This window comes from Microcebus murinus, chromosome 7 (genome assembly GCF_040939455.1).
Source record: "Microcebus murinus isolate Inina chromosome 7, M.murinus_Inina_mat1.0, whole genome shotgun sequence".
NCBI classification, from domain to species: domain Eukaryota; kingdom Metazoa; phylum Chordata; class Mammalia; order Primates; family Cheirogaleidae; genus Microcebus; species Microcebus murinus.
In genome coordinates, this window is record NC_134110.1 from 89,552,458 (window position 1) to 89,573,485 (window position 21,028).

At 37.1% G+C, this 21,028-nt stretch overlaps 1 protein-coding gene across 1 annotated transcript in view; it reads left to right on the forward strand.

Moving 5' to 3' along the window:
- ARFGEF1 (ARF guanine nucleotide exchange factor 1) overlaps nt 1-21,028 on the forward strand; it is a 141,527-nt gene that overhangs the window by 38,935 nt on the left and 81,564 nt on the right. Inside the window, exons 2-6 of the mRNA XM_020288828.2 lie at nt 10,746-10,776; nt 11,810-11,966; nt 13,081-13,227; nt 14,897-15,076; nt 18,264-18,540. Of these exons, the coding sequence (XP_020144417.1) occupies nt 10,746-10,776; nt 11,810-11,966; nt 13,081-13,227; nt 14,897-15,076; nt 18,264-18,540 (792 nt within the window). The remainder of the gene's footprint in view (nt 1-10,745; nt 10,777-11,809; nt 11,967-13,080; nt 13,228-14,896; nt 15,077-18,263; nt 18,541-21,028) is intronic.

The following is a 21,028-nucleotide window of genomic DNA, read 5'->3' on the forward strand; positions in this document are numbered from 1 at the left end:
TTGACAAGGGATTCTTTTCCCCAGCGTATGTTTTTGTCTGCTTTGTCAAAGATTAGATGGCTATATGAGGATGGTTTTATATCAGGATTCTCACATCTATTCCACTGGTCAACATTCCCATTTTTGTGCCAATACCATATTGATTTCATTACTACAGCTTTGTAGTATAGTTTGATATCTGGCATATTAATGCCTCCCATTTTGTTTTTGTTGCCTAGAATTGCTCTTGATATTCGGGGTCTTCTTTGGTTCCATACGAAGCGTAAAATTATTTTTTCTATATCTGTGTAGAATGCTGATGGGATTTTAATAGGTATTGCATTGAATCTGTAGATCAGTTTGGGTAGTATAGACATTTTGATGATATTGAGTCTGCCGATCCACGAGCATGCTATGGATTTCCATCTGTTTACATCCTCTGCTATTTCCTTCCTCAGTGTTTCATAGTTCTCCCTGTAGAGGTCTTTTACCTCCTTGGTTAAGTATATTCCTAGGTACTTTAATTTCTTTGTTGCTATTGTGAAGGGAATTGAGTCTTTGATTTGGTTCTCAATTAGATTGTTGTTGGCATATATGAATGCCTCTGATTCCTGTGTATTGATTTTGTATCCTGAGACTTTACTAAATTCATTGATCAGTTCCAGGAGTTTCTTGGTTGACTCTTTGGGGTTTTCTAGATACAATATCATATCATCAGCAAACAGTGAAAGTTTGATCTCTTCTGCCCCTATTTGGATACCTTTGATTCCATTTTCCTGTCTGATGGCTGTAGCCAAGACTTCCAGTACTATGTTGAACAGAAGTGGAGATAGTGGGCAGCCTTGTCTGGTTCCAGTTCTAAGTGGGAATGATTTCAATTTTTCCCCATTCAGTATGATGTTGGCTATGGGTCTGTCATATATGGCTTGTATCATTTTTAGGTATGTCCCTTCTATGCCTATTTTCTTAAGTGTTCGTATCATGAAAGGGTGTTGAATTTTGTCAAAAGCTTTTTCTGCATCTATTGAAAGAATCATGTGGTCTTTGTTTTTGCTTCTCTGTTTATGTGGTGAATTCTATTTATAGATTTACGTATGTTGAACCATCCCTGCATCCCTGGGATGAAGCCTACTTGGTCATGGTGGATTATTTTTTTGATAAGTGTCTGGATTCGGTTAGCTAAGATTTTGTTGAAAATTTTTGCATCTATATTAATTAGGGATATTGGTCTGTAGTTTTCTTTTTTTGTTGCATCCTTTCCTGGTTATGTTATCAGAGTAATATTCGCTTCATAAAAGGTGTCGGGGAGGTTTCCGTTCTTCTCGATGTTGTGGAATAGTTTCTGCAAGATAGGTACTAATTCTTCTTTGTAAGTGTGGTAAAATTCAGGTGTGAAGCCATCTGGACCGGGATTTTTCTTTTTAGGGAGATTTTTAATTGCTGTTTCTATTTCAGCTGTTGAGATTGGTCTGTTCAGGGAATCTATTTCTTCCTGATTGAGCCTAGGGAGGCTGTGTGTTTCTAGAAATTTGTCCATTTCCTCCACATTTTTCCGTTTGTGTGCATAAAGATTTTTGTAGTATTCATAAATTGTATCTTGTATCTCTTTGGGATCAGTGTGATATCTCCTTTTTTGTTCCTGATGGAGCTTATTAGAGATTTCTCTTTTCTGCTTTTCGTTAGCTTAGCCAATGGTGTGTCAATTTTGTTTATTTTTTCAAAGAACCAACATTTTGTTTTATTAATCTCCTGAATAGCTTCCCTGTTTTCAATTTCGTTTAGTTCTGATTTGATCTTGTTGATTTCACTTCTTCTGCTGGGTTTGGGGTTGGTCTGTTCTTCTTTTTCCAGCTCTTTGAGTCGTTTCATTAGATTGTCTATTTGTGATCTTCTTGTCTTTCGGTTATAGGCATTTAAGGAGATAAACTTTCCTTTCAGAACTGCTTTAGCTGTGTCCCAGAGGAGTTGATAACTTGTCTCTCCATTGTCGTTTTCTTCATAGAATTTTTTTATTTCTATCTTGATTTCTTCATTTATGAAGTAATCATTTAATAGGAGGTAGTTTAATTTCCACGTTTTTGTGTAGAAATGTGAGTTTCTGTTAGGATTGATTTCTACTTTTATTCCACTGTGATCTGAGAAGGTACATGGTATGATTTCTATTTTTTTAAATTTCTTGAGATTTTCTTTGTGTCCTAGGATATGGTCAATCTTAGAGAATGTCCCGTGAACTGATGAGAAGAACGTATATTCAGTGGATTTTGGGTAGAATGTTCTGTAAATGTCAGTCAGATCCAATTGTTCTAGAGTTTTGTTTAAGTCCATTATTTCTTTATTAATTTTCTGTTTGGAGGCTCTGTCTCGTGCCATCAGTGGGGTGTTGAAATCTCCGGCGATTATGGAGTTGCTATGAATCCATTCGCTTAGCTGCAATATGGTTTGCTTTATGAATCTGGGTGCACCTAAGTTGGGTGCATATATATTTAAAATTGTTATCTCTTCTTGTTGGACTGTGCCCTTCACCATTATATAATGACCCTCTTTGTCTTTTACTACTTTTGTTGGTTTAAAAACTAAATCGTCTGAAATTAGAACTGCCACACCAGCCTTCTTTTGGCTTCTATTTGCTTGGAATATTGATCTCCACCCTTTTATTTTTAGTCTATATGCATCCTTGCAGGTTAGATGTGTTTCCTGAAGACAGCATATACTTGGCCTGTATTTTCTTATCCATTCAGCCAGCCTATGTCTCTTGAGTGGAGAGTTTAAGCCATTCACATTTATTGAGAGAACTGATAGGTAAGGTAGATTACTGATCATTCTGTTGGGTTGGATGTTGTTGCTATGATTTCTGTCTTGAGCCATTGTAATATCTGGCCTTTAATATCTTTGGGTTTTGGTTGTTTTTATATTCGTGGGTTGTTATTATGATGTTCCGTGCGTAACGCTGTTTTAAGTACTTCTTGTAGGGCTGGTCTTGTCTTGGTGAATTCCCTGAGCCTTTGCTTGTCTGAGAATGTGTTTATTTCTCCTTCATATAGGAAGCTTAGTTTTGCAGGGAATAATATTCTAGGCTGGGCATTGTTTTGTTTCAAAAGAGTGAGAATGGGGCCCCAGTCTCTCCTTGCTTGTAAAGTCTCATTAGAGAAGTCTGGTGTTATTCGAATTGGCTTTCCCTTGTATGTTACTTGCTTCTTTTGACTTACAGCTCTTAGAAGGGCCTCTTTAGTTGATACTTTGGTCAGTCTGATGACTGCATGTCGTGACGTCTTCCTGTTTGCATTGAATCTCCCAGGGGTCCTCTGAGCTTCTTGAACTTATATATCAAGATTTTGAGCAAGGCCTGGGAAATTTTCCTCTATTATATCTTCAAACAGCTTGTCCAACCCTTGAGTGTTGTCTTCTTCCCCTTCTGGTAAGCCTATGACCCTCACATTAGGTTTCTTCACATAATCCCACAGCTCTTGTAGGCTTTGCTCTTTTCTCTTGTTTCTCTGCTCTATTTCTGAGACTGATTTATTTAATTGGAGGGTGTTATCTTCAAGCTCTGAGATTCTTTCTTCTGTTTGATCTACCCTGTTCTTGAGACTTTCCACTGTATTTTGTAGTTCCTTGAATTGATTCTTCATTTCCAGGAGTTCGGTTACACTTTTCTTCATTGTGTCTGTTTCTTTTCCCATATCCTGGAGGCTTTTTGTGGTTTCTTTGTGTTAGTTATTGAGTTGTTGTTGCAGCTGGGTGAGTGTTCTTATGATCCACATACGAAATTCCTCTTCTGTCATTTTGGTTGCTGGTTGGTGCCCGTTTCTAGGGGGCTGGTGTTCCTCTTTGGGGGAGATTTTTCCGTTTGGTTCTTCATATTTCCTGAGTCCTTTCGCTGATTTCTTCCCATTTCGATCAGTTGTTGTTTCTTTCCTTAAGTTATTGTTTTGGTATTCACACACCTTGTTTAGTTTCTGAGGCGTTAGGTGGTGTCTTTGGGTGAAATAGGACTACTCCCTGTATATTTAGTCAGTGGGTGCCGTCCCTGTCAGTAGGTGGCGTTTGCTTGGAGGAACAGGCTATGCTGTTGATTTTGTGTGTTGTTATCAGCTCTTGTTCTGGGCGGAGCTGGATTGGGTAAGCCTGCCCTCAGGCAGTTAGCAGGGGTCAAAGTTCTGTTCTCTGCTTCCAGGGAAAGCTGTCAGGGTGGGGCTGGAATGGTTCTGCTCAGCCAGAAAGTCTGGGTGTGGGGGTGGGGCTGTCTGAGACCCGCAGTCTGGAGCGGGCCTCGCTTCTTTCCACCCTCCCCAACTCCGCAGCTCCTCCTGGGCCTCTGCCAGCAGGCCAGACCACAAGCCACCAGGCCTCCCCGGACTGTGATGCCGGCGGGGAGGTTCCCTGCACAGGGACGCCACCTTGGTTGGGCGCACGGCCTCCTCCTGGGAGGAGGGTTGCCCTCTAGGACGCCGATCCTCCCCTAGAGGCACACACACCTCAGTAGGCTGTTCACGTATAACCCTTCTGTGCCCCGGGCAATGCTAGCCCTCGGTGCAGGGGATCTGGTCTGCAAGTCCGTCCTCTGGGTCCCAGAGTTCAAACTGTATCCCCACCAGGGAGAGGATTTCCGGTCCCAATTCACCCACAGGGAGCCCAAGCTGGGTCTATGTCTCTCAGCCTCTGAGTCGGCACCGTTCTCCTGGGAACACGGTGCCAGCAGCACCTGGGAGGGCGGGCGGGTAGGGAGCTCATAGTCTGAGTTCCCCTGAGTCAGCTGTAGGGTCCAAAAGGGAAGGTCCCATTCCCTGGAGGTGCCTCCGGCTGGTGGCTGTATTGTCTCTCTGGGCAGCCGCGGGTAGGGTCTGCGGAGGGGAGGAGGAGGCAATATGGCCCCTGCCGCGGTGCTCGGGTCTGTGCACTCGGAGGTGCCCGGAGGAAGTTGGGAACCTGGTGCCACGTCTGCTACAGGCTCACCGCTGGCTGGCGTCGGCGGTCTCTGGGCTTTTGTCCGCAGGTCTCTCCACCCGCTGGGGAGCCCACCAGCAGTCCCAAATGCAGGGGAGGGGAAACAGCAAATCCACCTACCCTTGCCGCTGGTCTCCTGGCTGCTCCGGTGGTCTCAGCCTCCAGTTCTCCTCCGCAGCCTGCTCCCGTTGAGTCTCCCGGGGTCTGAGGTAGCCCTCCTTCCGGCCCTTGTCCGCTGTATGCTCGTCTTCTTGCTTCTTTCCTCTAATTTCTGCTAGAATCTGTCTTTTCTGCAGAGACACTCTGTCTGACGGTGTTATTCTTCTGCCATCTTGCTCCACCCCCTCTGGAAATCAGTATTGTCATTTTAACTATTAATTTTTCCAGTTCATGAGCATGGAATATCTTTCCATTTATTTATATCCTTTTAAATTACTTTTATCAATATTTTATAGTTTTCCTTGTAGAGATCTTTCACTTTCTTGGTTAAATTTCTTCCTAGGTATTTTTTGTTTGTTTGTTTGTTTTTTGTAGCTATTGTAAATGGGATTGCCTTCTTGATTTCTTTTTCAGCTGTTATTGTATAGAAATGCTACTGAGTTTTGTATATTGATTTTGTATGCTGTGACTTTACCGAATTTATCAGTTCTGAGAGTTTTTTGGTAGAGTCTTTAGGTTTTTCTAAATATAAGATCATGTCATCTGCAAAGAGGGAGAATTTGACTTCCTCCTTTTCAATTTGGATGGCCTTTATTTCTTTCTCTTACCTAATTGATCTGGGTAAGACTTCTAATACTATATTGAATAAAACTGATGAGAGTGGGCATCCTTCTCTTGTTCTAGTTCTTAGGTGAAAAGCTTTCAGCTTTTCCCCATTTAGTAAGATGTTAGCTGTGGATTTGTCATATGTGGACTTTATTATGTTGAGGTACTTTCCTTCTAATAAGAGTTTTTACCATGAAGAGATACTGAATTTTATCAAAAGCTTTTTCTGAATCTGTTTAGATGATCATATGGTTTTTGTCCTTCATTCTGTTGATACAACATAGAATGTTTATTGATTTTAGTATGTTGAACCATCTTTGCATTCCTGGCATAAATCCCACTTGATCATGTTGGATTATCTTTTTGGTGTGTTGTTGGATTAGGTTTGCTGGTATTTTATTGAGGATTTTTGTGTCTGTGTTTATCAGGGATATTTATTGGCCTTTAGTTTTTTTGCTGTTGCATCATTATCTAGTTTTGGTATTGAGGTTATGCTTGCTTCATAGAGTGAGTTAGGAAGAATTCCCTCTGCTTCAATATTTTGGAATAGTTTAAGAAGAATTGATATTAATTCTTCTTTAAAAGTTTTGTCGAAGCCAGCAGTAAAGCCTTCTGGTCCTAGACTTTTTGTTGTTGTTGTTGGAAGACTTTTATTACTGATTCAGTCTCATTTGTTGTTATTGTTATTGTTCAGGTTTTCTGTTGCTTCTTGGTTAAATCTTGGTAGGTTGTATGTGTCTAGGAATTTATCCATTTCCTCTAGGTTTTCAAGTTTATTGGCATATAGTTGTCCATAGTAGTCTTTAATGATCCTTTGTATTTCTGTGTATCCATTGGGATGTCTCCTTTTTCATTGTTGATTTTATTTGGGTCTTCTTTCTCTTTTGATAGTGTAGCTAATGGTTTGTTGATTTTGTTTATCTTTTCAAAAAACCAACTTTTTGTCCCATTGATCCTTTGTATTTTTTTTGTTAGTCTCAGTTTCATTTATTTCTGCTTTAATCTTTATTATTCCTCTGCTGATTTTGGAATTCACTTGTTTTTACTTTTCTAGTTCTTTTAGGTGCATCGTTAGGTCATTTATTTGAAATCTTTCCCTTTTTTTTGTTGTAGGCATTATTGCTATGAACAATATATAAATATTTTGTTGCTTGGGCATTGGGTACATATATATTTACAATTATTATATTCTGTTTCTGAATTGATACCTTTATTATTACATAATGTCTTTGTTTCTTTTTATGGCTTTTAACTTGAAGTATATTATGTGTGATATAAATATAGCTACTCCTGCTCATTTTTGGTTTCCATTTGCATGGAATATCTTTTCCATTCCTTTGCTTTCAGTCTGTGTGTGTCTTTACAGCTGAGGTGAGTCTCTCATAGACAGCATATAATTGAGTGCTTTTAAAAAATCCATTCTATATTTTTTATATCTACATTTTTAAATGGCAAATTTAATCCATTTAGTGTCAAGGTTATTATTGACAAGTGAGGGTCATTTTATTGATTTCTGGTTGTTTTTATATCCTTTGTTCTTTACTTCCTCTCTTATTGTTTATTTTTGCAGTTGGGTGATTTTCTATAGTGACAAAGTTTGATTCCTTTCTCTTTCTCTGTTTGTTTTGGCCCTATCAGTGAGTTTCTAGGTTTAACATGCTTTCATGATGGTAGTTACTGCCTTTTGACTTCCAGACGTAAGACTTTCTTGAGCATTTCTTGTAAGACTGGTCTAAGGATGATAAATTCCCTCAGCTTTTGCTCATCTGTGAAAGGTTTTATTTCTTCATAATTTATAGAGAATAGCTTTGCCAGGTAAAATATTCTTGGCTGCCAGTTTTTTTGTTTTGTTTTGTTTTTTTCTTTCCAGTATTATGACTATATTATCCCATTCTCTCCTGGCCTGTAAGGGTCCTGCTGAGAAATCGGCTTTTAGTTGAATGTGGGTTCCCTTATATGTGACTTGACACTTTTCTCTTTCTACTTTTTAAAATTCTTTGTCTTTTTTTTTTTTTTTTGAGACAGAGTCTTGCTTTGTTGCCCAGGCTAGAGTGAGTGCTGTGGCGTCAGCCTAGCTCACAGCAACCTCAATCTCCTGGGCTCAAGCAATCCTGCTGCCTCAGCCTCCCAAGTAGCTGGGACTACAGGCATGCGCCACCATGCCTGGCTAATTTTTTCTATATATATTAGTTGGCCAATTAATTTCTTTCTATTTATACTAGAGACGGGGTCTCGCTCTTGCTCAGGGTGATTTCGAACTCCTGACCTTGAGCAATCCTCTGCCTCGGCCTCCCAGAGTGCTAGGATTACAGGCGTGAGCCACCATGCCCGGCCTCTTTGTTTGTCTTTGACTTTTGACAATTTGACTATAACTTGCCTTGGCAAGGACCTGTTTGGATGGATTTTATTTGGGGTTCTTTGAGCTTCCTGGACCTGGATGTCCATGTCTCTCCTAAGATGTAAAGAAGTTTTCTGCTATTATATTATTAAATATATTTTCCTCCCCTTTTCTCTTCTCCTTCTGGAACACCCATAATACAAATGTTTGTTCTTTTAATGGTGTCCCATAAATTCTGTAGGCTTTTCTTCATTCTTTTTTCTTTTTCTTTGTCTGTCTTTGTTTTTTCAAAAGACCTATCTTTAAATTCAGAAATGCTTTCGTCTGCTTCGTCTAGTTTGTTGTTGAAACTTTCAGTAATTTTTCATTTCATTCCTTGAATTCTAAAGCTATAGGATTTCTGTTTGGTTCTTTTTTATAATATCTATCTCTTTGTTAAATTTCTCATTCAAATCTTGAATTGTTTTCCTGATTTCATTGAATTGTCTATCTGTATTCTCTTGTGTCTCACTGAATTTTCTTAAGATTATTGTTTTGAATTCTTTTTCTGGCATTTCATATATTTCCTTAAAATTGGAATCTGTTATGGGAGAATTACTGTTTTCCTTAGGAAGTAACATGTTTCCTTGTTTTTTTGTGGTTGATGTGCCCCATCCTTGCGTTGATTTATACACATCTGGTAGAAAGTCACCTCATCCAATTTTACGGTGTGGATTTTGTAGGGAAAGACTTATTGATATGAATGGGTCTTGGAGGGTCAGTTTGGTGGGGTACATTGGCCTTTGTTCTAGGTGGACTCAGTAGTGTAGTCTCCGTGTAGTTTCTTTAGCTATAATCCATACTAGTGGCATGAGTTTCTCAGTGGCCTATGCTGAGAGAGTTTGTGGCAACAGGGGTGCAGCTTTGCCACAGGTGGGCTTGCCAGGCTGTTCCTTAGGTGAGGGCGCATGCATGCACATGGGAGGTCTGCCAACTTGAGGTCTGGCTTGCTGGAGTTGTGGTCACAGGCATTTTAATCTGGCCAGGACCATGGACACCTGGTTGCTCAGCCAGCCTGGGGGTGTACTCACCAGGCACAGGCTGTGGGGCTGTTTCTCAGGCCTGGTATTCAGACACACAGCTTCTGGGCTGGCCCAGGGGTATGTCTGCTGAGGGCTTACCACAGGTCTGTTTCTAAGGCCTGGGACATAGCTGCACAACTGCTTGATTGGCCTGGTGACATGTTTTTCAGGGGCAACCTATAGGGCTATTTCTCAGGCCCAGGACACAGTCACACGGCTTCTTGGCTGAGAGTGGCCCACAGGACTGTTTCTCCTGCTTGGGACGTGGGCACACAGCTTCTCAGAAGGCCTGGGAGCATGTCTGCTGGGGGTAGCCTATGGAGCTACTTCTCAATATTTTAAATAGCTGCAGATAATATTTTTATACTATCCCCCTTCCACTCCTACCACTAATAAAATGGAAAGGGCTTTGGTTCATAGAGAACTAGACTGAAATACTGAATATCAATATACTGTGTACCTGGAACACAGTAGATAATGAATAAATTGTATATATTGTGTGAATAAATTATGTAAATTTTATTGCAAAGTGATTTGCAAAATACTTTGTAAAGGGTTTATATAGTCTCTCATTCATAGAAAGTGCTCAGTAAGTGATATTTTAAGTTAATTATTAAATTTATATACCAGTAGTTGTTTATAATCCCCATATTTAACACATTTTCTTTAATATTCTTAGATACACATATATAGTAGAGTGGTTATTAATCCAAGATCTGGAGTTAGACTACCTAGTATTGAAACCTAATTAACCATATACCAATCTATGCAGCCCTCAAACAAGTTATTTTAACTTTTCTGCCTCGATCTTCCAGTCTTTAAAATTTAGATATGATAGTACATACCTCACACGGTTGTTGTGAGGCTTAAATATGTTAGTTACAGGTAAAGTGTAATAGTCTACATGTAATGTTAGTACATGTGAAGTGTAATGGTGCTTGACTCATGTTATATTTGAAAGCCTTTCTTCTAAATTTCAAGCAGGTTTAGTCGATTAACCAGGTTCCCCAATATATCAAATTTAAGGGTCTTCTATTACAAGTAGGATTTGTCTAATGTATCTCATACCTTACAGTATAAATAGTGAAAAGAAAAATTTCACATTAAATTGAGCATCTGTATTTTATAGGGCTTTGTATAATCATAAATAGAAAAATTGATTAAATATCAGCACATATAAATATATTCAAGAAGTTATAGTTCTGGTCTGATAATCTCTCTGTGATAGTCACAGGGGGTTGCATTGAGTTGTTTTTTGTTTTTCCTCACCCAACATATGTTTTGTATTTAGTGACTTAAGTGTGGCATACACAATATTCTGTTCTTAATATTAATGCTTCTACTTAATGTAAATAGTTACTTGGCACAAAAGGAACTACTTTGAAAAAAGGAAGTGCTTTGGGAATTAGTAGTGTGTAAATTCATGTATGTTTATGGTTGTTAATGTATATTCTTCATATGATTTTATAATCATATTATTTGTGTAAATTAAAAAATTTAGATGAAACAAATTTAGCACTTAATTTTCTGTTGAATTTACATTCTTCTCTACTTTTTGTAACAGGTTCAAATGCATTTATAAAACTATAATCAAATTACTTAATGATTTTTCTGTTGTCAAGTATTCTAATATATGCTTCTTTTTTTTTTTCCTTCAGAGGAAATAAAAGCGGAAACTGAAAAACAGAGGTTTGTGGCATTTCTTTTGTTTAGTAAAAATAACATGGAAACTTGTCAGTCTTAGGCAAAATACTAATACAATCTATATTTTAGTGTGGGAAATTTTCTGTGTATGATTTATAGTAAAATTAAATTTAAAAATGTTTCTTAAGAAATATAATTGTAAGACTTATAAATACAAAAAGATTTCATATAAATAAGTATATAAAGATATTTCTGAAATACCATGAAAAAGCCTTTAAAATCTTTTCTTAAAGACTTTGATTCATATTTAGAAAAATTACTAGGTTTCTTTGATAGTGTTAGCCTATTTAGGACAATATTGAGTAACTTGAAAAATGTAGTTTGACTTAAGGACTAGAAGAAGGTCCATTGCTTTTTAAGGTATTGTGATACCAAATTTATTAAGTGATGATAAAATATTTCTGTAATAAAACACTTTGAGGTCTTACAGATTTTTTTTTTTTTTTAAGACATAGTCTCATTTTGTTGCCCAGGCTAGAGTGAGTGCCATGGCATCAGCCTAGCTCACAGCAACCTCAAACTCCTGGACTCAAGCAATCCTTCTACCTTAGCCTCCCGAGTAGCTGGGACTACAGGGATGCGCCACCATGCCCGGCTAATTTTTTTTTTCTATATATATTAGTTGGCCAATTAATTTCTTTCTATTTATAGTAGAGACGGGTCTCGCTCTTGCTCAGGTTGGTTTGGAACTCCTGAACTCAAATAATCCGCCCGCCTCGGCCTCCCAGAGAGCTAGGATTACAGGCGTGAGCCACCGCGCCCAGCCGGTCTTAACAGATTTTTGTAGAACACTTTTTGCATACAATTCAATGTCTTGTGTTTAGTCACAGCTCTGGCAACTAGCTTTTGACCTTGTGCCAAACCATTTCTTTAGGCTTTGGTTTTCTTATGAAATATGGGAAGATAGAGGACTGGTTTAGCATGATTCCTTTTAGAACTGAAATTCTATGTTTCTGTATGAGTTTATCATTAATATGATAAATGTGATATTCTAATCAGACTCTTTTTATGAATTTAGTCCTCCTCATGGAGAAGCAAAAGCTGGATCAGGCACCCTTCCACCAGTGAAATCAAAGACGAATTTTATTGAAGCAGACAAGTACTTCTTACCCTTTGAGTTGGCATGCCAGTCCAAATGTCCCCGCATAGTTAGTACATCTCTAGATTGTTTACAGGTATGTATAAAATGGCATAATCTAAAAACTATCTATTTTGAATGCGTTTCTAAAATATTACTCACAATTGATGATTCAGACATTTCCATGAAAGCCTTGAATATTCTTTTTCGTGATAAGAAGCCAGTGGTTCTTATATTCAAGATAGGCAGTAATAGTTGCAAAAAGATGTTTCTAGTTTAATGATAACAAAAATCATTAGCTTAGTGATACGAAAAATCAGTAATGAAAGTGTTGGTTTGGTCTCTTTCTATCAGTGAAATGTGAGAACCGTAATACGTTTACCCTGCTGCCGACTTTACATACATTATCATTTGCAAATGATTTTACTAAATGCTTGCTATTTTATGTAAAGCAATAGGTTAATATTGAGAGCTTAATACTTAACTGCTGGACTTTAGCCATGGCATTTATTTATCTCAGAAAAATTTTGAACTCTTTAATTCTGTTTTACACACGCACAGAAGGTCATCTTAGATATTTGTAAAACAAGCCTCCAGACAGAAAGTACTTCTCTTTTCAGTTGTTCTCACCATTTAGGGGATTATATATATTCAACTAACAATTCAGTGGCTTGGAAGAGACCTTATGCATTATCCTTAAGATAGGTTAAAGATAAGTTCATTTGGTTTGTAATTTTGTATTCCCTGGAAAATCAGAATTATATATCTAAAGCCTTCCAAGCTACAATGGTAATGATGAATGAGCAAATTTGTGATTTATTGCAGCCAGTATATGGAAACTAGTTTTCTGGACCTAATCTGGAAAGAGATTCAGAGTCATTTAAAAGCATGAAGTTAGTTTTTGCAATAAGCAATTCTAACTCATCAGAGATAAGTTCTCATGTCCTGGACTTCTCAGAGTACTGCCTGATGGTTTTGCTGTAGTCTTTGTTCTGTTTCTGGGATTATTATAAGTGTAAATTATTTCACATTTATAGCTATAAATTTTCTACAGAAAAAGTTGGTATCGCTTTGGCTTTGATAATACCGTGATGTTTTTATGTAAAAATTTTAATGTATATTCAGTTGTATATTGTAATTTTAATTTATATTCAATTAATATATATACTGTTTAGCTTACTTTGTATCTTTATTTTTCTTCTCTATTATAGAAACTTATTGCTTATGGGCACTTGACTGGCAATGCTCCAGATAGTACAACACCAGGCAAAAAATTAATTGATAGAATTATTGAAACAATATGTGGCTGCTTCCAAGGTCCTCAGACAGATGAAGGAGTTCAGTTGCAGATAATAAAGGTAATGAATATATAAAGTGAATTTGTTACTCTTAATCTATATTTTTAAAGACCAGATGCCTTTCACCTTAAAAATATTAATAAGAAGATCATTTTATATGCGTTCCAACTATAGTAGAGGTCATTTTTGGGTGCTTTTTATATTCCATGTCAGGGGTTTTGTTGTTGTATGCCAGAGTTCATTAGAAGAAGACTATAATTCCATATCTCTTCTTTTGAAGATATCACTTGAGGCATGGGCCCCTAGAGCAGGCATCCTCAAACTATGGCCCGTGGGCCACATGCGGGTGTTTTTGCCCATTTGTTTTTTTACTTCAAAATAAGATATGTGCAGTGTGCATAGGAATTTGTTCATAGTTTTTTTTTTAACTATAGTCCAGCCCTCCAACAGTCTGAGGGACAGTGAACTGGCCCCCTGTTTAAAAAGTTTGAGGACCCCTGCCCTAGAGTCTTTAGAGTTTCTCATTTCTGGCGTATTTTTCATGCATATTCCATCCCTCAAACTTTAGGGGGTGGTCCTTAAAGCTGTGACCCATCTAGTTTCTTCTGTACTGTTTGGCCCTTCACAGTCAGCCCTTTCAACCCAGGGATCACCATGTGGACTGCTTGTCCACCAGCTTTCATGGTTCCCTTGCATTCCTCTCTCTACTGAAACTGCTCAGCACTACCCTGTCCTAGGTTTGAGCTGTAATACATCTGGATGGCTGAATTCCTTTAGAGCAAAACTAGTTATGTTTTTAGTCTGTTACAAATATTGAGTTCTTAATGTTACTGCTAATGATAGTGGTAGTTTGTTTATATATCAGTAAAATTTTCATGTACTGTAGTACAATACTTTTGAAATTGTTTTTACATGTATAAAGTGTTTCTTCATGTGCAAATATAGCTCCTTCTGAGTCTTTCAATTTAATACCAGTATTTACTTCACAAATTATATGATGTTTGTTCTAAAAAACTGTCTAATCATTTTGACCTTTTACAGTTTCATGTCATTTATGGTTTAATTAGCATATATCCATTAATGCTGACTCTGCATAGTTTTGTACAACATAAAAAGGACAAAAGATGTGTGTTTCTGCTCTTGAGAAGTTGCAAGTAACCCACTTTGTGAAAATTCACATAAGTTAAAGTTGTTCCCTTTTGAGGGGTTCACTTTAGGATTATTTTAAATGCCTTATTCTAAAACATGTGTAAACATCTTCAACAATAACAACAAGAATACATTTATTGAGTTTATGCTGTAAAAAACGATCTCAGAAAAATTAGGAGGTGAATAAGACACAATATGTTGCTCCCAAGTTGACAGTCTAGCTCAACAGATACATGAGACATGTCTGTGTTATATTGTGACAGCTTTTAATGCTGTGCATTTTAATAAACTAAATTAAATGACATTTCTAGTAAAATGAAACCTGGTTGAAACAAATTAGTTGAACGATTTTTTAGTGTTCTGGAGTTGGAAAGGTTATGTGGAAGCTACTGCCAGAACGAAGAAAACATCAAATATTTTAACAGTTGATGATATTCAAGGCAGGTAGAAATTCTGTGTGTATTTCCTGAAAGGGGTAATTATTTCTAAAAGATTTAATTCTAATATAAAAATACTTATATATTTTTGTGTTGAAACTCTGGATGTAGAAAATCACTTTAACTTTGTGTTTTTTTTAAAGGCTTTACTTACTGCAGTAACATCACAACACATAGAAATTCATGAAGGGACTGTACTACAAGCTGTGAGAACATGTTACAATATCTATCTAGCAAGCAAAAATCTCATCAATCAGACAACAGCCAAAGCTACTCTTACTCAGATGCTAAATGTTATCTTTGCACGCATGGAAAACCAAGCAGTAAGTATTAAGAAAAGGGCCACATATCTACTTTATTATCAGAAGTGATCACACAAGTACATGGTAGGAAGGGACTATACAAGGGAGTGAAAATCAAGAGGTGGACATCATTGGTGCCCATCTTAAATGCTGGCTGCCATACAAGTTATAGATATTTTTTGTATTTTGCTCTGTTTATTTAACAGTATGTCCTAGAAACAGTATGTTCCATGTCAGTCCTTAGAGATCTTCTTCATTCTTTGTTATAAATGTATAATACTAATGGAATTGGAATGTTCTTAACTCAAGGAAAGATTAAATGCCTGATACCCCAGTTACCCTGATTTGATTACTTTACATTTTATGCCTGTATTAAAACATCACATGCACCCTAGAAAGATATACAAATATTGTGTACTCATAATAATTAAAAATAAATAAATGTGCAGTACTCTAAGATATACCATAGTCTATTAAGTCCCTCTCTTATGTATTGCCAGTAGATTATTTCTGATATTTTGCAGCCACAAACAGTGGTTTTGCTGCATCTTTGAGGAAATGAATGAAAATAATTTTGTCATTTTTTAATAACAGATATATAAGTTTTATTGGCTTGATTTGTTCAGCATATTTTTATTAAATCCTTATGTTTTGGCACTGTGGTAGGCCTCACTTATATAGTGATGAGCAAAATTGACTTGACCTGTACCTTCAAAGATCTTACAAACTGTGGGGCATAATGAACTGAATTGTGAGAAAGGCTATGAACGTGTGTTACTAAGGATATTTTTTTTTTTTTTTTTTGAGATAGAGTCTCGCTTTGTTGCCCAGGCTAGAGTGAGTGCCATGGCGTCAGCCTAGCTCACAGCAACCTCAAACTCCCGGGCTCAAGCGATCCTCCTGCCTCAGCCTCCCCAAGTAGCTGGGACTACAGGCATGCGCCACCATGCCCGGCTAATTTTTTCTATATATATTAGTTGGCCAATTAATTTCTTTCTATTTATAATAGAGACGGGGTCTCGCTCTTGCTCAGGCTGGTTTCGAACTCCTGACCTCAAGCAATCCGCCCGCCTCAGCCTCCCAGAGAGCTAGGATTACAGGCGTGAGCCACCGCGCCCGGCTACTAAGGATATTTAGTTCTGTGCAATGGATATAGAAAAGAGGGAGAAAGAGGAAAAAGAAAATAAAGGGAAAGAGGGGACAGATGATTTAACTTCCACATTTACTGAAATCTTCTAAGGTGGAAGTCTAATTCATTTATATTTACTACTGGTAACCTTCTCCCTCTTCCACAGAATAAAACTCTATAAAGCAAATCTTGTCGGATTTCATTATAAAAAGTTCAGTCTTAAAATTCAAAAGGAAAAAACACTGATTTTTTTCCCTCTAGAAAAATGGTTCTCAACTACAGACGTTTTGCCCCTGAAGGCACATTTGAGATATTTTTTTGATTGTCATGACTAGGGTGGGAAAGCTGCTACTGGCTATTGTGGGTAGAGGCCTAGGATGTTGCTAACACCCTTCAGGGCATAGGACAACCTCACCACAACAAAGAAATACCTGATCCCAAATGTCACTGAAAAAAAAATGTCACTGGAGCTGATGTTGAGAAACCCTATGCTAGGAAGTACAGAAGTATATAGACAATATTTAAAGGTTTGTTTTCATAGAATAACATTTTCTCCTTTTTCAAGGATATTGCTAGAATTTAACACCATGCTAATCTGTGATTCCAAAGCATTTATTTGCCCCACTGAACCATAGTACAGATTGGTTGAAGTTAGGCTAAGAGTGGGATTTGATTACAAGTGATAGATTCCTCACTATAAATTTGGAAATTGAATGGGCTAAAGTTTTGATCTGAAATTCTGTTCTGATTTTAACTGTGCATCTAGTCATGCCCATCAGTCTTCTTATCTGTAAAATAAAGCATTTAGACCATGTAGATTATAAGGCTCTTCTTTCCTTTTAGGCATTAAAATCTTTTTTTTTTTTTTTTTTTTGAGACAGAGTCTTGCTTTGTTGCCCAGGCTAGAGTGAGTGCCGTGGCGTCAGCCTAGCTCACAGCAACCTCAGACTCCTGGGCTCAAGCGATCCTCCTGCCTCAGCCTCCCGAGTAGCTGGGACTACAGGCATGCGCCACCATGCCCGGCTAATTTTTTGTATATATTTTTAGTTGGCCAATTAATTTCTTTCCATTTATAGTAGAGACGGGGTCTCGCTCTTGCTCAGGCTGGTTTCGAACTCCTGAACTCGAGCAATCCGCCCGCCTCGGCCTCCCAGAGAGCTAGGACTACAGGCGTGAGCCACCACGCCCGGCCTAAAATCTTTTAATTCAGATTTATTTTACAAATTCATATAATTCTGGTATTTCCACATAGCCTGGAATATTACTGGAGCATATGAAATGTTGATATTTGATACTGTAAAATATTTATCTTTGTGGAAATTAATTCTGCAAAAATCATTCGTATCAGGTCCTGAGGACCAAAAGAGATGTGTAAAAAGCAATATAGTACTAAAAAATGAATCCTGTGATCCTGATTGTTAATGATTTTAGCATCTTGTAAGTCACCCAGTTTTACAGAGTATTATATATTAATACATAATAATGATAGCTCTTCTAAAGTAAAATTTAGACATTTTAGGTATAATTTTTTATAATTATTGGATGACTGGGCAGAGTGAGATAAACCCTTATTACAATTTTATTTATTAAATGTAAATTTTAATATTTTTAAATTAAAAGTTGTTTGACAAGGTGACACACGAACATGCTACAGAAGTAAACACTGAAAAGTTCTCTCCCACTTTTGTTTCCCATTTGGTCATTTCCTAACCCCTGCCCTCTCCAGGTAACCATTATTACTAGTTTCTTGTGTATCTTTATGTATTAGCAAAAGTGAATGAGAGTATGTGTGTGTGTGTATTCATTCACATAATTAAACACCAAATATAATGAAAAGGGTATATAGTGAAAGTCTTTCATTTCTGTTCTTATGTGCCAATTTCCAGTCACCAGAGGCATAAACATCATTAAATGTTTCTAGTATATTTTATGTGTTTTGTTTCTGATGGACTATAATTTCCAAGCATAGAGACAAGGGTGGCATATTACATAAAGGATTTATAGTTGGATGTAACATTTCTTCCCAAATTTTAAACAATTTATTTTGCTAATATTGGAAATTATTTTATTTCTTTCCAGTTGCAAGAAGCCAAACAAATGGAAAAAGAAAGGCATCGACAGCATCATCATCTGTTGCAGTCTCCAGTAAGCCATCATGAGCCTGAATCACCTCAACTTAGATATTTGCCACCTCAGACTGTTGATCATATATCCCAAGAACATGAAGGGGACCTTGACCCCCATACAAATGATGTAGATAAAAGTCTTCAGGATGACACAGAGCCTGAAAATGGATCTGATATTTCCAGTGCAGAAAATGAACAGACTGAAGCTGATCAGGCAACTGCAGCTGAAAGTAATCTTCTTGAGAAGGGGGTGTGGGGTGTGTGTGTGTTGAGGAAAACACGTAGGAATGAGAGTTTTTGATGAAGAAATGTGGAAAAGATACTATTATTTAATGGATATCAGATACATTTTGGTAATTGTGGACTTTTTTCATCCTAGGTGGTAAAGTTAATTTGACTTCAACCCACAGAACATCTATTAATGATCCATTTCATGCATTAACATCTCATGAGCAATACGATTTATAGACTTCCTTTGGAGGACATACGTCTTCTAAAGAGGGTCATAAATATCCATTAGCATGTTGCATAGGAACATGAGTTTCCTTCTTAAGATTAGTTTCATAACAAACAGGTGACCTAGTAAGATTTTCTGGAATGTGACTGAAAATTTTAGGAAATCTTTATCAGTTTAGAAAATATTATTATGGTCAAAAAAGTACTGAAATTAAATGCAAAAACAAATCTTTTTGAGTAACCAACTGACATACAAAAAAATTTCATTTATTTTCATATCCTCATATGTAGTAATCAGTACAATTGAGGGGTTTGCTGATAGTATTTTTTCTAAGCAAATTTATATGACAATAGTTACAGTTAGCTTTGTTGGATTCTTTGTTAAAATTTTTTTTAAAAAAAGATTACAAGATTACAAAAATTAAATTATTTTTCATAAATTGGGCCAGACATGATGGTTCACACTTGTAAACTCGGCTACTTGGGAGGCTGAGATGGGAAGATCACATGAGCCCAGGAGTTCCAGCCTGCAAGAGCTATGATTGTGCCACAGCACTTCAGCCTGGGTGACAGAGCGAGACCCAGTCTCTAAAACAAAAAATGGATTTCTCTGTAAAATAATAAGATAATCACATGAAGTTATTTTTTTCCCCAAACGTTTTCAGCTTTAGTTGTTACATGAAACTGCAAAGGAGTTTCGGGTTGTTCCTTTTGCCCTGCCTTAGCTTGATATCATTTGAACAATGGTAAAACTATGTTGTCTATCCAGTGTGGTTGTCAAGAAATGGGATGGTTAGGGCTTAGTTACAATTCATCTGAAGTCTGTGTTTTTGCTTCACTTTGAGGAAAAACTTCAATGATCTGTTTTCAGCTCTTAATTTTTTTTTCTTAACCACATCTTCTCCATAGCTTAGTAGTGGCATGAGTAGATCCCCTTTTATTTTTTCCCCCCAACTTTCTGGGAAATATAATTTTTAAAGTAGTACTTCACTATTTACTTTAAAAGGGATGACTTTGGTAAACTAAACATTCACAGTGCTGAAACTAATCGTGAATCTATATTGCTTATGTGATTTACATTTGTCTGGTCTGCCCTTTTTGCCAAAATGTTCCCTACTTTTTACCGTGAGCTTATAAAGACGCTGATTTGAAGGGCTAATCTCTAATAAAGCTGGGACTTTATTTTTTCTTTTATTTGTTTATGCATTCAGCAAACATTGAGCATACTGTGTCTTAGGCACTATGTTAGCACTTGTGGTTAAAAGATGATGGGTATATAGCCATTGCTTTTGGTGTGTTTTTTAGCCTACCTAGAGGGACAGGTGAGCATAAATGAGGTATAATGTGTGATATGTGTCCTGAAAGTGGCATGCACAAGTTAATTCTGCTGAGTTAGGAAATACCTTCATAGAGAAAGTGATGATGTTTTTTGTTGAATCTTGATGGATAAAGGTAGTAATTGGCTAGCTAAAAAAATTGGGAAATTTTCCAACAGAGGAAACAACATGGACTAAGACCCAAAGAGTAGGAGCATCTACTGTGGGTGAGGTACCACTATAGAGCCTTATATATTACAGAATTACCAATAAGCCATGGTTCCCTGTATCGGCATCATGATTATTTTGACTCTACAGGTGTTTTTTCTCTCAGCAGTTGATATATAAATGAAAACTGCTTGAGAGCCACTGGTGCAGGGTGTACTTTCTGAAGTATATCTCTGTCACTTACTAGCTGTGTGACTTTGGACATAATATTAATAGTTAACTTCTGTTAAGCATTTCTTATATATAATAAATATTAGTCACTGTTAACTTTAACCTATTTTAGCTAATTTATGTGAGGATTGACTCTTAATTCCACCAGTCATTCTATACACTTTTAGACAGTGGCTCTGTGTATTTAGTTACATTGGAACTCTAATTTTCAGACTTTAGGTAATTTTAGCCAACTAGAACACAGAAATAAAGTGCTTTAGAATGGTGGGAAAATTATCTGTCAAGACATTTGTTATTATTCCACAGAAGAATCTAAATGTTCTTTGGATATTTTATAAAATAAGGTTACTGATTCGACATGCTTATTTATCTGGTTTCCGCTTGTGGCATTCAGCATTTTGTAGAATGGTGCAGACAGTAGATTAGGAACAGTGAAATTATAGGGAAGACAGGTATCTGAAAGCCACCATTGTAAGTGGTGGTTCTTTATAGTAGTGGCAGGGGGCAGGGAATGGAGACAGTAGCACTCCCCGCTACTGTGCAGTTT